The 15369-nt window shown below is 50.5% G+C and overlaps 3 protein-coding genes across 3 annotated transcripts; all 3 read left to right on the forward strand.

The window, feature by feature from the left end:
• Window positions 1–484: 484 nt before the first annotated feature.
• On the forward strand, window positions 485–2530 carry SAMD00019534_015730 (hypothetical protein; the record flags this gene model as incomplete). The annotated part of the gene is made up of 3 exons (XM_012902164.1): window positions 485–677; window positions 752–983; window positions 1054–2530. 3 exons carry the CDS (start codon window positions 485–487, stop codon window positions 2528–2530), a joined length of 1902 nt encoding a protein of 633 aa, XP_012757618.1.
• Window positions 2531–2859: 329 nt separating this feature from the next.
• On the forward strand, window positions 2860–6234 carry SAMD00019534_015740 (hypothetical protein; the record flags this gene model as incomplete). The annotated part of the gene is made up of 6 exons (XM_012902165.1): window positions 2860–2921; window positions 2988–3414; window positions 3494–3706; window positions 3791–4714; window positions 4831–5922; window positions 5995–6234. The coding sequence occupies 6 exons, from the start codon at window positions 2860–2862 to the stop codon at window positions 6232–6234; spliced, it is 2958 nt and encodes a 985-aa protein (XP_012757619.1).
• A 1822-nt stretch (window positions 6235–8056) lies between these two features.
• Window positions 8057–9462, forward strand: SAMD00019534_015750 (hypothetical protein; the record flags this gene model as incomplete). Its single annotated transcript, XM_012902166.1, has 2 exons — window positions 8057–8219; window positions 8357–9462. Coding segments are annotated over 2 exons (1269 nt in total), but the record flags the coding sequence as incomplete, so codon positions are not given.
• Window positions 9463–15369: the final 5907 nt, after the last annotated feature.

The raw sequence follows: 15369 nt of genomic DNA on the forward strand, positions 1-15369 counted from the left end.
ATATATAAATTATAATAGAATAATGGAGAATGGATATATATTTAAATAAGATCAGATTCCTTTAAGAATTACTAATCTGAATGAAGTTCACAAAGATGTTGAAGTTATTCATCAGATCAGATCGTGATTAACCAACTACGATCATACTTAAGGGCTTGACCTTTGAGGCAAAAGGTAGCATAAACACACAATTCGGTGTATTCCGATACGAATATCGATTTGGAACCAAATCGTTGAAAAAATGATGGGCACCTCCCCATCACTCGTTGTATTCCGTGGTGGTTGGGGCAAGTACGTTTAAAAATAAGCGTCGTTAAAGGCCTTCTGCATTGTACACTTGCATCATCAGTGGGGTAATATACACAAACATCCATTCACCCGTTTGGAATGAATGAATGAATGAACGACAGGGCAACTGGTTTATAAAAGGAACAGTTCGTTGTTGTGGGTTCCAGTAGCTTAAAGAGATAGAGATATATAAATAATGAACGAACATCATTTAGAAATAATTAATACAAATAATAATGGAGTTATCACTGGAGGTGCACCAGATGTCCATTTGAACAACACTGTAGTACATAACATAACATGGAGTGGTCTATCTGTAACAGTGAAGGATCGTCAGTTCAAGAAACCAAAGACAATCATTGATAATGTCAATGGTATTGTACGTGCTGGTAAGTTACACCAATTAAGTTAGAATATTGATTGATAGATAGATATATCTAACAATCAATCAAACTATTAATAGGTGAGATATGTGCATTAATGGGTCCATCTGGTTGTGGCAAGACTACTTTGCTCAATGTACTGGCTAGACGTGCTACCGAGGGTTCAGTTGGAAGTGTTCTTGTCAACGGATCAAACATATCCAACTCCGAGTTTAGAGATATAACATGTTTTGTTGAACAAGAGGATGCCCTCATTGGTTCACTCACTGTCAAAGAGACCATTGACTTCTCCGCCAGACTCTCCACGAACAGGTATGTTGGTCCCATAGCCAAATCCAATGAATGGACTTGTCATACTAACTCAATCAAACATTACGCATAGTTACTCGGTCAAAGAGAGGAAGGAGAGAGTTGAGAGTGTACTTCAATCATTTGGTTTGAAGGACCAAGCGGATACAATCATTGGAACACCGATAAGGAAGGGTATATCTGGTGGCCAGAAGCGTCGTGTTGGTGTGGCCAGTCAACTGATAACAAGCCCAAAGATATTGTTCTTGGATGAACCAACAAGTGGTCTGGACTCTGCCGCCAGTTGGGAGGTGATCAACTACTTACGCACAGTAGCACGTAACAACAATCTAATTGTTATACTATCGATCCATCAACCATCATCATCCACCTTCAACCTCTTTGACAAGTTGTTGTTGTTGTCTGGTGGCAGGACACATTACTTTGGACCCGTGCCCAATATCCCAACATACTTCCATGGTGCCGGTTTGATCATCCCCATACATGTCAATCCAGCCGAGTACCTGTTGGAGGTGGTCAACACAGACTTTGCTCGTGATAAGGACATATCAGATAGACGACTATCTGATCTCCAAACTCACTGGAGCGCATCCACTGAATCATCAGACATCGTCAATGCCATCACAGCCACACGAGAGCAAAGTGGCAACCAAGGACTCACCGGACACTCGACCGACCATCGCCCAAGTCTTGCCAGCACCACTCTGACTCTGCTTCATCGTAGTTTCCTAAAGAGCTATCGTGATGTCATTGCTTATGGACTGCGTATTGCTATGTACACTTGTCTGGCGGTGATGATGGGCACTGTGTGGGTGCGTCTCCAGCCCACTCAATCATCAATCCAACCATTCATCAACGCCATCTTCTTTGGCTCTGCATTCATGTCGTTCATGGCCGTCGCCTATGTGCCAGCATTCCTTGAGGACCGTCTCCAATACGTCAAAGAGCATAGCAATGGATTGTACGGCGCAACCGCATTCACAATCTCCAACTTTTTGATTGGAATACCCTACCTGTTCATCATCGCACTCGTATTCTCTGTGATCTCCTATTGGCTCACCAACTTCCAGCCCACCGCCCAAGCATTCTTCACGTGGATCATGTGGATTTTCCTCGACTTGCTCGCCGCCGAGTCGATGGTCGTGTTGTTCTCCTCGCTCTTCCCCAACTTTGTGATCGCACTGGCACTCGTAGCATTTGCCAATGGACTATGGATGTCTGTTGGTGGATTCATGGTCCCTCCCACAACATTGAACGCATTCTACTATTATGTGTTCCATTTCTGGGACTATCAAAAGTACGTGTTTGAAGGTATGATGGTCAATGAGTTTGCCGAACGAACTTATACATGTGGCAACGATTGCTTCTGCATGTACAATTCAACACTTGCCGCCGAGTGTAAGATTGATGGACAAGCTGTATTAGATCAATATGGCTACGATGACAGTACAATGGGTCGCAATGTTGGTATCCTCATCGTGATCATATTTGGATACCGTCTGGCATCTTGGGCCGTTCTAAGATTCAAGAGATCAGGATTGTATTCATGATCATTCTTCAATATCTTGGAATAAAGTAATACTATTATTTATATATTGTACATGTATGATTGATTGACTGATTGGTTCAGTGACTGAACGTATTGAGGCTGACCCTTCCAAATATGAACTTCTTTTTTTTAGACCCCAGATACCTTTCCAAGGCTTTTTCACTAACACATCACAAACCAGATTTTTGATCAGAGGTCCTCTTTTTGGACTCAAGGTCCATTCAATCTCTTTAGAAGTAATAACTCTTATTATATATATCACTACTATTATATATAACACACTCACATCAAGTTATTGATTGATTGATTGATCGAAGAATAATTGAGTGAATGGCTGAGAAACAACAGCAACAACAGTCTCCGCCAGCAGCGGCAGCAGCAGTGTCGCCATAGTATGTGTCAACACAACACAACACAGCATAGCCTTTTGAAACAAACTAACTAATATATGGATGTAGTGTGTTGGCAACGAGAAAATATGATAAGGAAGCCAAGCAGTTGACTGGACGCGAGGTCGAGAGACATCCACTCATTGCAGGTGCAGCAACATTGACGACGGCAGCAGCATCAACAACAGCAGGCGACTCAACAGATAAGAAGAATGAAGATGGCAGCAGTTCAGCAAAGGCCGAGACAACAGTGGTCAATCCATTGCAGCCACAACAGGTGACAGACTTTGTAGATCCACTTTCAAAGGTGGCTAATGAGACAAAGGTCAACGACCCTCTGGCCTCATCAATCGCCACGATGGGAGGTCTCAACACAATCAAGTCATCACATCAGCAGAAACAGATGTATCATGACGATACCTACATCCCATGGGCCACAATGAAGCCCGGCATCCTACAGCAATACACAGACGACGAGCACAATCCAATCCAAGTCGTAGGTATCTCGCGAGACACTGAGTTGGCGAGGGTGTGGCGTGCACATCACCTTACTGACGCCTCATTCCATTCATTAGTCATTCATGTCGACTGGCACATCGGGCAAGGTTAAGATATCACTCAATCGTTTGAATAAGATCTTGGAAGAGTTGGATCAGGACAGCGAGGAGAAGCAGTCCACTCAACTTACACAGACTGATGTGTTGATGGATCTCGAGACACTTCACTCTGAGTTACTCAAGGCATGGAGAGCTGAGGAGCGTGTTCGTTCGCTCAAGATTGCCATCCAGGTATGTGTCAAGTGACCGCGACTAGTCACGTGAGCACGCTCATTCATTCAATCATACTCACATACCCTCGCCACGAACAAACAGACTGCCAAGCTATTGTCCAACACATCATTAATCAAGTTCTACCCGAGCAAGTGGGTCATTGCGTCAGAGATACTGGACATCTTTGGAAACATGGTGTACGACAGGATAAAGAGCCGCTTGAAGCAGAGCTTGGACAAGGACCCGTCAAAGAGGAACGAGCAGCTGCACATTGAGCAGGCCAAGGAGACGTGCAGGAACTGGTTCTACAAGATCGCCTCGATCCGTGAGCTGTTGCCCCGTCTCTACATCGAGATTGCCATCTTGCGCTGCTACGAGTTCATCCAGGGCGACCACAACACAGTGCCACGCGAGGTTGTCGACCGCCTCAACCAGCAGATTCGCGGTGTGGGCAACCCGCTCGTGGCCAACTACCTGCGCGCCTACCTGGCCCGTCGCGCACACGACCTCGTCCCAGAGTACAAGGCCTTTATTATCGAGGGTCTCAAGGACTTTGTCTTCTCGCAGCGTTTGTTTGAGAAGTCCAAGTATCTGGAGCAGACGCTCAAGGCACACAAGATCACGCTGACCGACTACCTGGGCCTGTACTCGCCCAGTCTCGAGTGGCTGCTGCAGTGTCTCAGCCACAACGGCAAGCAAGAGGTGCTGGAGGAGGTGCTGGCCGTGTTCCGCGAGTCCAAGAACTCGCTGCTGCTCAACCACATCATCTCGTCATTCCCTCCCGACTACATCTGCAACAACAGCACGATGTTTAGCAACTTTATCAAAGAGGCCGACTCATTCTCCTATCCCAAGTGTCAACTGTACAGCACGTTTGGTGTCAACCTTGTGCTGGGACACCCGCCCAAGACCCAAGTGTTGACCATCCTCAACGACGTCTGGAAAGTCGTCTCTGTCTTTGAATCACTCAAAGACTACATCATGGTGGCCGAGGTCTTTATCGAATATGTATTAACTCATTGTACTGTAAGTATCATTGTTATTGTCATGAAGGCATCCTCAACGCCCTCGACCTAACCCTCGCCCTCGCCCTCGACCCTAACCCTCGATCCTCACTCAACCAATCAATCGATCGATCACAGATAAAAGAAACAGATACATTCTTGAAGGATATACTTAGACACATCATACCAGACAAGGCATACGAGAACCTACAGTCACACTTGCAATCGATCGTGTTGAAGATCCTGACACATGTGCAGGACTTTAACGTGCTGGTGGGCATCACCAACTTCCTGCCACTGCTCGATCTGTTCAACGGCGAGTCGCAGAAGCAGATCAGTCGCTCGACCCTCGAGGCACTGTCCAGCTCCAACAGCACTATCTCAGACCCGGTGCTCATCAACACGTTCCTGGTCTATGGCAAGGCGCTGCACGACTCGCTCAACAGTCTGAGCTTCCAGGACGAGGTGCGCCAGGTCACCAACGTGGTCAACGTCTGCATCGACAAGTTTGACTTTGGCAAGGACGTCGAGAAGCAGCTGAACTTCTACGTCGACTGCCGCCAGACCTTTGTCAACTTTGACGGCGTCAAGAATCGTCTGGTGTACGCGGTCGTCGCGCTGTGCCAAAAGACGCTGGCCCTCGTCAAGGGCAAGCACACCGCCAAGACGTCGGCATTCATCCGCGCGTGCATTGCCTACTGCTTCATCACGATCCCCTCGATCAACGACGTCTTTATGAAGATGAACCTGTACATGGTGTCGGCGGCCATCGCCCTGCAGAACCAGGCGCTGTCGCAGGCCGACGCGCTGCTCAAGGCGGCCATCACCTTTGTCCAGGAGATCCCGCCCATCATGGAGTACAAGCAGGTGCGCTCCACCGAGGAGTGGACTGTGTCGTACCTCAGCAACTTTGTCTCGCTGCTGGTCGTCGCGCCAGGCCATCCCGAGTCGGGCCCCTTCTACCTGGTCAAGGCGCTGCACAAGGTCGTCAAGGACTACCCATGGGAGAAGGGTACCACTGGCAAGGCCAAGATCATGGTTCAATTGATGGGTCTCTGTTCCACATGGGCACAAGATTCACTGCCCTACCACTTTGACAAGGTCGAGTCCAACGATCATCTCTTTGCTGCCGATCCAGACTTTATCAGTGAACTCAACGAACTATATGGTCTCCTAATCAAGGATGTCTTGAGTGAGCTTAACTTGTTAAAGGATGAGATTGATCCATCTGTAAGTCATTCAATCATTCTGGAATCATTCCATCTCACACTCACTAACCCAATCAATCAATACTACCAACAGACTCAAAGGAAGATGGTATACGTATGCTTGGAACTTGTCAATGTTACATTGAGTGTTGCCGAGTTGAACTCAAAGACAGCATCACTTATATTCAACTTGTACAATATGGCCAAGAAGTCCATACCGGCCACGGCACACACTGAGCTCACCTATCTTAAGAACACACTGGCTCACATTGGTACTCTAAAGTCCAAGATGGCCAATGACCTCTACAACAAATTGAACACGATCACTGCCTAAAACTAAGGATCCACAACTTGTTCCACATATCCAATCCAATCCCCTCACTTCCATCACTCCATCTCTTCCATCCATCAATCATATTCATCATATTAAATAAAACCAATCTATATATATATCATAATTCAATTCCATCATCTGGTGATAACAAGTCCTAATCATATAATTGATTGATAAAATATTCAAATCAATCTTATCTTTTATCTTTATATGTTGTAATAATAAATTATTATTATTATTGTAATTAGAGGTAATAATACTGAATCTTTAAACTTGATTACAAAGTATGTTAACTACTTATTATGATTATTATTATTACTAGCTTGTACTTGTTCATCTTGGATTCATGTTGACAACCCCACACCACATCACACTGTTGATCAAACAAGTTTCCCTTTTTAGGCATTTGATCAATCAAACACACACAACACATACAATCACACACAGATACAGATACTAACTTGACACAACTTGACACATGACATGTTAACACACGCACACACTGACACATATGTACCCGAACATCAATAATATTAAGATAATGTGTAGATGACGTCAATAATGGACAAACAAACAAACAAATGTAGTTATTAGTTGAATCATGTTAAATGGATGGAGTGAGGGAGGGGATGTATGAACGCTGATGTCACCTGCAACAGCTTCCAAGCAATCAATTGGCTACATAAGCAACAGTATAAGATATACAACAATCAATCAATCACTAACACACTCACACCATCCATTCACATTCAATCACACTTATTGTCATCGAGTGCCATGATTATGGCTTAAGTGAATCGATTTGATTGATGTACATACTATCTATCTTGTTAGTTCGCACACACACACACATTGCTGATGGTGATGATGGGATGGCCGGCCGGAGTATCTGGAACCGTGCGTGTCGATGATGGTCGCGACAGTTCACTAGATAGAAGGTAGGTGGATGGATGCATCCATCAACTCTGGCTTGGCTTGACTGTCAATCAATCAATCAATCAATCAATATCGCAATTCAACTTTAAGTGAACCAATAGTGTGTCAGACTGAATGAATGAATGACGCTCAAGATAGATGTCCTCCACCTCCTCCTACTTTGGTGATGATGCTAGTTACATCTGATCACAGAGGCACTCGCGCACCATTCTCACTATCCGTGTTTCGGACTTTGTCCATCCATCCATTCTCCATCCCTCCCCCACACCACACGAGGGACAACAACAACAATGCATTGTACGATGCTCTTGGCAAGGATACTGAATGACAGACTGTCTGACTGCAGGCCGCTCAACGAACAAACGTTGTTTGGATAGTTTAATTTATATTATATCCAATGGATTATAGTAATGTAATAGCATCTACACAAATAATCAGTATCGATCAATCAATCAAACATAACAACTTCATATTATAATATAATATATATATATTATAAACCATCAAAAGGAGGAGGTACATAAATAAGGAAGTGTATGTATAATTGATTGTGGACCATCCAATCAACTTAATATAGGTTGTCCTCGTCTAGCGAAGGTCACTTACCTCCACACTTCCGCGTCCAGCCGACACACACACACATACGCATACCACCCACCCACCTCAATCCAACCAACATCCAACCAACATCCAACCAACCATCCAGGCGAGTCCAGTCCAGTCCAGTCCAGTCAGTCCCGCATCTCGCCACAAACTCAATCATTTATATATCTCTAATCCAACACAACAACCAACAACAAATAGACATTCATCAACCATCCAACATTCTATCATCATCACAATCTCCAATCAACCAACAAACAATTATACTTGACCACAACAACAAAGTATAAAATATAAGATGAATGTGTTACCTTTATTGTTGGTCCTCTTGCTGGCCTTAGGCCACATGCCAACACCCTCCATGCAGTATGGAGAGTCTGATCAGTTTGGTAACCCAACCTGGAACGAAAGAGAAGGTCATGTAATTTTGAACGCAATCAGAATGGGTAAGTCAAATTCATTCATTCATTCATTCAATCAATCAATCAGAGTGAGTCAGGAATCATTCCGGCTCACCACACCACTCACACACACTCAAACTCAAACTCAAGCAAGCAAACTAACTCGAGTTTTCCTCTCTCACACTTAGCCCCTCGCGAGTTTGTAAATAAGTATTTCCCAAAGTTTATGTCTGACGGCTTTTTGGACGCCGTACGCTTCCCTGCTGTGGACCCTGTATATATGAGTAATGTCAACAGCTTGGCGGCACGCGCCCACTCAATTGATATGGCCGACAACAACTGTCTCCGCATGGACGACTGCAACGGCACGTCATGGGCAGAGCGCATCCAGAAGCTTATAACACCCGACTGCATGGGCGGCATCTTTAGCGAGGTGATCGCCGGTGGTATCTCGTCTGGTATACAAGTGAATATGCTGTTGCTCTGTGAGCGCTTCAGCCCGCCTTGTGAGCCGGATGCCTCGCCCTTTGGGCAGATTCAGGATCGCGCCAACATGCTGAGCGCCAACTTCCACGCTGTAGGCGTCGGCTACTCCTACAGCCCCAAGTCGGACTTCCGTCACTACTGGACACAGGACTTTACCGGCGCCGTCTGTGCGCCACAGATGTCGCCCATCTACGGAGGCTCGCATACCTTTGCCCAACCCAACCTGATCTACATGGCCAACTGGAAGGGCGACGGACAGGTTGCCGCGTCCATCCACATCCAGCAACCAGGCGTCACCAACGTTATGATGTCGTACTCCTTGATGCGCGACCTTGGTGAGGACGCCCTTGGCACCTACTCATTCAATGCCGGCACCTCATTTACCGAGTGCCAGCTGTACGTCTTCACGTTTGTCGATAGCCATGGTAATACCTACCGTTATCCGGACACTGGTTCGCTGGCCACCGTTGTCTCTCAGGACAGCAAATGTCAATCATGGAGCTCCACCGATATCCTTGCCCCACATGCTGCCACGCCCGCATCCACTGTCGCTAGCATGGAGCCATCACCATCCTTTAACACTCCTTCCGAGCTCGCTCAAGATGACGATGACAAGAAGAAGGATAAGGAGGACAAGGCAAAGAAGGATAAGGAAAACAAGGACAAGAAGGACAAGGAGGACAAAGCAAAGAAGGACAAGGAGGACAAGGGCAAGAAGGACAAGGAGGATAAGAAGGACAAGGATCCAAATTCATCATCAACAACTTGTATGTTATCATTGAACACCTCTCATTCATTCATTCACTAACATAATATTCAAACATTGACGTCACTATCAGCTACCTCGACAACATCTTCTGGATCGTCTATCCCTGCCACCACTAGTGGATCGTCAGCACCCGCAGCAACAACTACCACTACTGGATCAGCTGCATCCACAACCACATCTGGCTCCGCTGCACCAGCTGCCACAACTACCACTACTGGATCAGCGGTACCCGCTGCCACCACAACCACATCTGGCTCCGCTGCACCAGCTGCCACCACAACAACTACTGGCTCCGCTGCACCCGCTGCCACAACAACAACCACAGGTTCATCTGCACCAGCTGCCACAACGACTACAACTGGATCATCAGCACCCGCAGCAACAACTACCACTACTGGATCAGCTGCCACCACGACCACATCTGGTTCCGCGGCACCAGCTGCCACAACGACAACAACTGGTTCATCAGCACCTGCAGCCACAACTACCACTAGTGGATCAGCCGCTCCAGCTGCCACTACAACCACATCTGGCTCCGCTGCACCAGCTGCCACGACGACAACTAGTGGATCATCAGCACCTGCGGCCACAACTACCTCAACTGGATCATCAGCACCCGCTGCAACTACTACCACTACTGGATCAGCTGCCACAACGACCACGTCTGGCTCCGCTGCACCAGCTGCCCCAACGACAACTGGATCATCAGCACCTGCAGCCACAACTACCACAACTGGATCAGCGGCACCCGCAGCAACAACTACCACATCTGGCTCCGCTGCACCCGCTGCCACAACAACAACCACAGGTTCATCTGCACCAGCTGCCACAACGACTACAACTGGATCAACAGCACCTGCGGCCACAACTACCACTACTGGATCAGCGGCACCAGCTGCCACCACAACCACATCTGGCTCCGTCGCACCAGCTGCCACGACGACAACTAGTGGATCATCAGCACCCGCTGCAACTACCACCACCACAGGTTCATCAGCACCAGCTGCCACAACTACCACTACTGGATCAGCGGCACCAGCTGCCACCACAACCACATCCGGCTCCGTCGCACCAGCTTCCACCACGACCACATCTGGCTCCGCTGCACCCGCTGCCACAACAACAACCACAGGTTCATCTGCACCCGCTGCAACAACTACCACCACAGGTTCAATAGCTCCAGCTGCCACAACTACCACTAGTGGATCAGCAGCACCAGCTGCCACAACTACCTCTACTGGATCAGCTACACCGGCTATCACCACGACAACTAGTGGATCAGCAGTTCCAGCTGTAACCACGACATCTGGCTCCGCTGCACCAGCTGCCACCACGACAACTAGTGGCTCATCTGTCCCCGCGGCTACAACTACTACCACTGGCTCCTCTGCACCCGCTGCCCCACCCGCCACAATGACTACTGGATCAGCTTCACCAGCTGCCACAACTTCAACCTCTGGTTCATCAGCTCCTGTTGCTACTACCACCAGTGGATCGGCCGCACCAGCAGCAACCACAACAACCTCTGGTTCTATTGCACCAGCAGCCACCACCACTACTACCAGCGGATCATCAGCACCAGCTGCCACAACCACCACAACTAGATCAGCTGCCCCCGCTGCCACCACTACAACATCTGGATCTTCCGCCCCARGTTGCCACTACGACCACAAGTGGATCATCAGCACCCGCGGCAACCACTACCACCACAGGTTCACCAGCCCCAGCTGCAACAACTACCACAACTGGATCAGCTGCACCAGCTGCCACCACGACAACATCTGGTTCTTCCGCCCCAGTTGCCACAACCTCTACAACTAGTGGATCATCAGCACCAGCTGCAACTACGACCACAACGGGCTCTTCAGCACCAGCTGCTACCACCACAACATCTGGTTCTTCGGCCCCAGTTGCCACCACAACAACGACTTCTAGATCATCAGCACCTGCTGCCACCACAACGACTTCTGGATCAGCTGCACCTGCCGCCACAACAACCACAACGGGATCATCAGCACCTGCTGCCACCACTACGACTACAGGATCAGCTGCACCAGTTGCCACAACCACCACGACCGGATCATCAGCACCTGCTGCCACGACTACTACCACTGGATCATCAGCTCCTGCCGCCACCACTACCACGACAGGATCATCAGCTCCGGTTGCCACCACAACGACTACAGGATCAGCTGCACCCGCTGCCACTACCACGACCGGATCATCAGCACCCGCTGCCACGACTACAACAACTGGATCAGCAGCTCCTGCCACAACTACCACTAGTGGATCATCAGCACCTGCTGCCACCACAACGACTACAGGATCAGCTGTACCAGTTGCCACAACCACGACCGGATCATCAGCACCAGCGGCCACAACAACTACAACTGGATCGGCAGCTCCTGCCGCCACCACTACCACGACAGGATCATCAGCTCCAGCTGCAACCACCACAACGACAGGATCACCAGCCCCCGCTGCCACCTCGGCAACATCTGGTTCATCTTCTCCAGCTGCCACAACTACCACAACGGGCGCATCTGCTCCATCAGCAACCACCACTACTAGTGGATCATCGATCCCCGCAACCACCACAACTACATCTGGTTCATCGGCACCTGCAGCCACCACGACAACGTCGGGATCTTCCGCCCCAGCAATTACCACAACTACCACCACAGGTTCATCAGCACCCGCTGCCACTACAACAACAACCGGATCAGCTGCACCAGTTGCCACCACTACCACAACAGGATCGTCTGTACCAGCTGCCAGCACAACGTCGGCTCCATCAGCAACAATATCAGGTGGATCAGCTGCTCCTGCCGCCACCACGACAACGACCGGATCAGCTGCTCCAGTAGCTACTACTACCACTACTGGTTCATCTACACCAGTTGCCACTACGACAACTACCGGATCATCAGCTCCAGTAGCCACCACAACCACTAGTGGATCAGCTGCACCAGCTGTTACAACTACTTCAACAGGATCTTCAGCACCCGCTACCACCACGACAACCAGTGGATCAGCTGCACCCATAGCTACAACGACCACTACAGGATCAACAGCACCAGTTGCCACCACTACCACATCAGGCTCATCTGCTCCAGCTGCAACTACGACCACTAGTGGATCATCAGCTCCTGCTGCCACCACAACGACAACCGGATCAGCTGCTCCAGTAGCTACTACTACCACTACTGGTTCATCTGCACCTGCTGCCACCACGACAACCACTGGATCAGCTGCACCCGCTGCCACGACTACTACCACAGGATCATCAATGCCAGCCGCCAGTACAACGTCGGCTCCATCAGCAACAATATCCGGTGGATCAGCTTCACCCGCTGCCACCACCACAACAACTGGATCAACAGCTCCTGCCGCCACCACTACCACAACAGGTTCATCAGCCCCCGCTGCCACTACCACGACATCTGGCTCCGCTGCCCCTGCCTCAACCACTTCCACAACTGGCTCATCTGCACCTGTTGCTGCCACAACCACAACTACAAGTGGTTCTGTAGCTCCAGCCGCCACAACCAGTGGATCAACAGCACCAGCCGCCAGCACAACATCAGCTCCGTCAGCAACAATATCCGGTGGATCAGCTGCTCCAGCTATCACCACAACCACTAGTGGATCATCAGCACCCGCTGCCACCACGACAACTACCGGATCAGCTGTTCCCGTAGCCACTACTACCACCACTGGATCATCTGCACCTGCTGCCACTACCACCACTACCGGATCAGCGGCACCAGCTGCCACCACGACAACTACTGGTTCATCAGCACCTGCTGCCACTACGACAATCTCTGGATCGTCAGCGCCAGTTGCTACCACAACAACCACTGGCTCAGCCGCACCTGCCACCACGACAACTACTGGCTCAGCTGCTCCCGTAGCCACCACCACAACTGGCTCAGCCGCACCAGCTGCCACGACAACTTCGGGTTCATCAGCACCAGTTGCCATAACCACCACCGGTTCATCGGCTCCAGTTGCCACCACGACAACCAGTGGATCAGCTGCACCCATAGCTACCACGACCACTACAGGTTCATCAGCACCAGTTGCCACAACCACCACGACCGGTTCATCGGCTCCAGTTGCAACCACTACCACATCAGGATCATCTGTGCCAGCCGCCACCACGACCACTACCGGATCTGCGGCACCAGTTGCCACAACCACCACGACCGGATCGTCAGCACCTGCTGCCACCACGACAACTACGGGATCAGCTGCACCTGCTGCCACAACTACCACTACTGGATCATCTGCTCCTGCTGCCACCACGACAACCACCGGATCAAGTGCCCCCGCTGCCACTACGACAACATCTGGCTCCGCTGCACCTGTTGCCACCACGACAACGACTGGATCAGCCTCACCAGCAGCGACCTCCGCCGCATCTACTACAACAACTAGTGGATCCGTAGCCCCAGCCACCTCTACAGGTTCTTCTGCCCCTGTTGCTACAACTACAACCACTGGCTCATCTGCCCCGGCTGCCACCACCACCACATCAGGATCATCAATGCCAGCCGCCAGCACAACATCAGCTCCATCTGCAACAATATCCGGTGGATCAGCTGTTCCTGCCGCCACAACCACCACGACGGGATCAGAAGCTTCTCCCGCCACAACTACCACAACTGGTTCGTCAGCTCCAGCTGCCACCACAACCACCACTGGATCAGCTGCTCCCGCCGCCACGACAACAACATCAGGTTCATCGGCCCCCGTCGCCACCACTACCACAACTGGCTCGGCTGCTGCACCAGCCTCCACAACGACCACGACAGGATCAGCTGCCCCAGCAGTCACCACCACTACTAGTGGATCGTCCACTCCAGCAGCCCCATCCACAACAACAACAACTAGTGGATCAGCTGCCCCCGCTGCTACCACTACCACTGCCTCCTCAGCTCCCGTCATAACGACAACTGGATCAGCTGCCCCCGCTGCCACCACGACTACAACAGGCTCCGCTGCAGCACCAGCCCCCACCACTACCACGACTGGATCAGCTGCTCCAGCAGTCCCATCCACAACAACAACAAGTGGATCTGTTGCCCCCGCTGCTACCACTACCACAGGCTCATCAGCACCTGCTGCCCCAGCAACCACGACAACAACTGGATCCTCGGCCCCAGCTGCCACAACCACAACCTCAGGTTCAAGTGCACCAACCCCTGCCTCCTCCACAAGTGGATCCGCAGCAGCTCCGTCCACAACGACATCGGCAGCATCCACCACTCCCTCTTTCACAATTACCACACCAGTAACAACCACGATCGCTGGCTCGGCAGTTCCGACTCCAGTGACCACCACCTCTGGCTCGTCAGCACCCGCTACCTCTACAACATCAGGTGCTTCGGCCCCAGCCACAGGTTCCACTGTCCCTTCTGCCTCCACAACTGGATCATCAGCTCCAGTAGCCACCCCGCCTACACCAACAACAACCTCATCGAGCCCAACAGCACCAGCAGCCACACCAGCATCATCAACTCCCTCAGCACCAGTAGCAACTCCATCATCTGCTAGCCCAGCTCCAGCTGCAGCACCAGCATCTGCTAGCCCAGCGCCAGCTGCCACACCAGCATCTGCAAGTCCAGCGCCAGCTGCCACTCCAGCCTCAGCTAGCCCAGCTCCAGCTGCAACACCAGCCTCAGCTAGCCCAGCGCCAGCTGCCACTCCAGCCTCAGCTAGCCCAGCGCCAGCTGCCACTCCAGCATCTGCCAGTCCAGCGCCAGCTGCCACTCCAGCCTCAGCTAGCCCAGCTCCAGCTGCCACTCCAGCCTCAGCTAGCCCGGCGCCAGCTGCCACACCAGCATCTKCYAGTCCAGCACCAGTTGCAACACCAGCATCTGCTAGCCCAGCTCCAGCTGCCACTCCAGCCTCAGCTAGCCCAGCTCCAGCTGCCCC

Source organism: Acytostelium subglobosum (assembly GCF_000787575.1).
Source record: "Acytostelium subglobosum LB1 DNA, scaffold: scaffold3, whole genome shotgun sequence".
Taxonomy (NCBI): domain Eukaryota; phylum Evosea; class Eumycetozoa; order Acytosteliales; family Acytosteliaceae; genus Acytostelium; species Acytostelium subglobosum.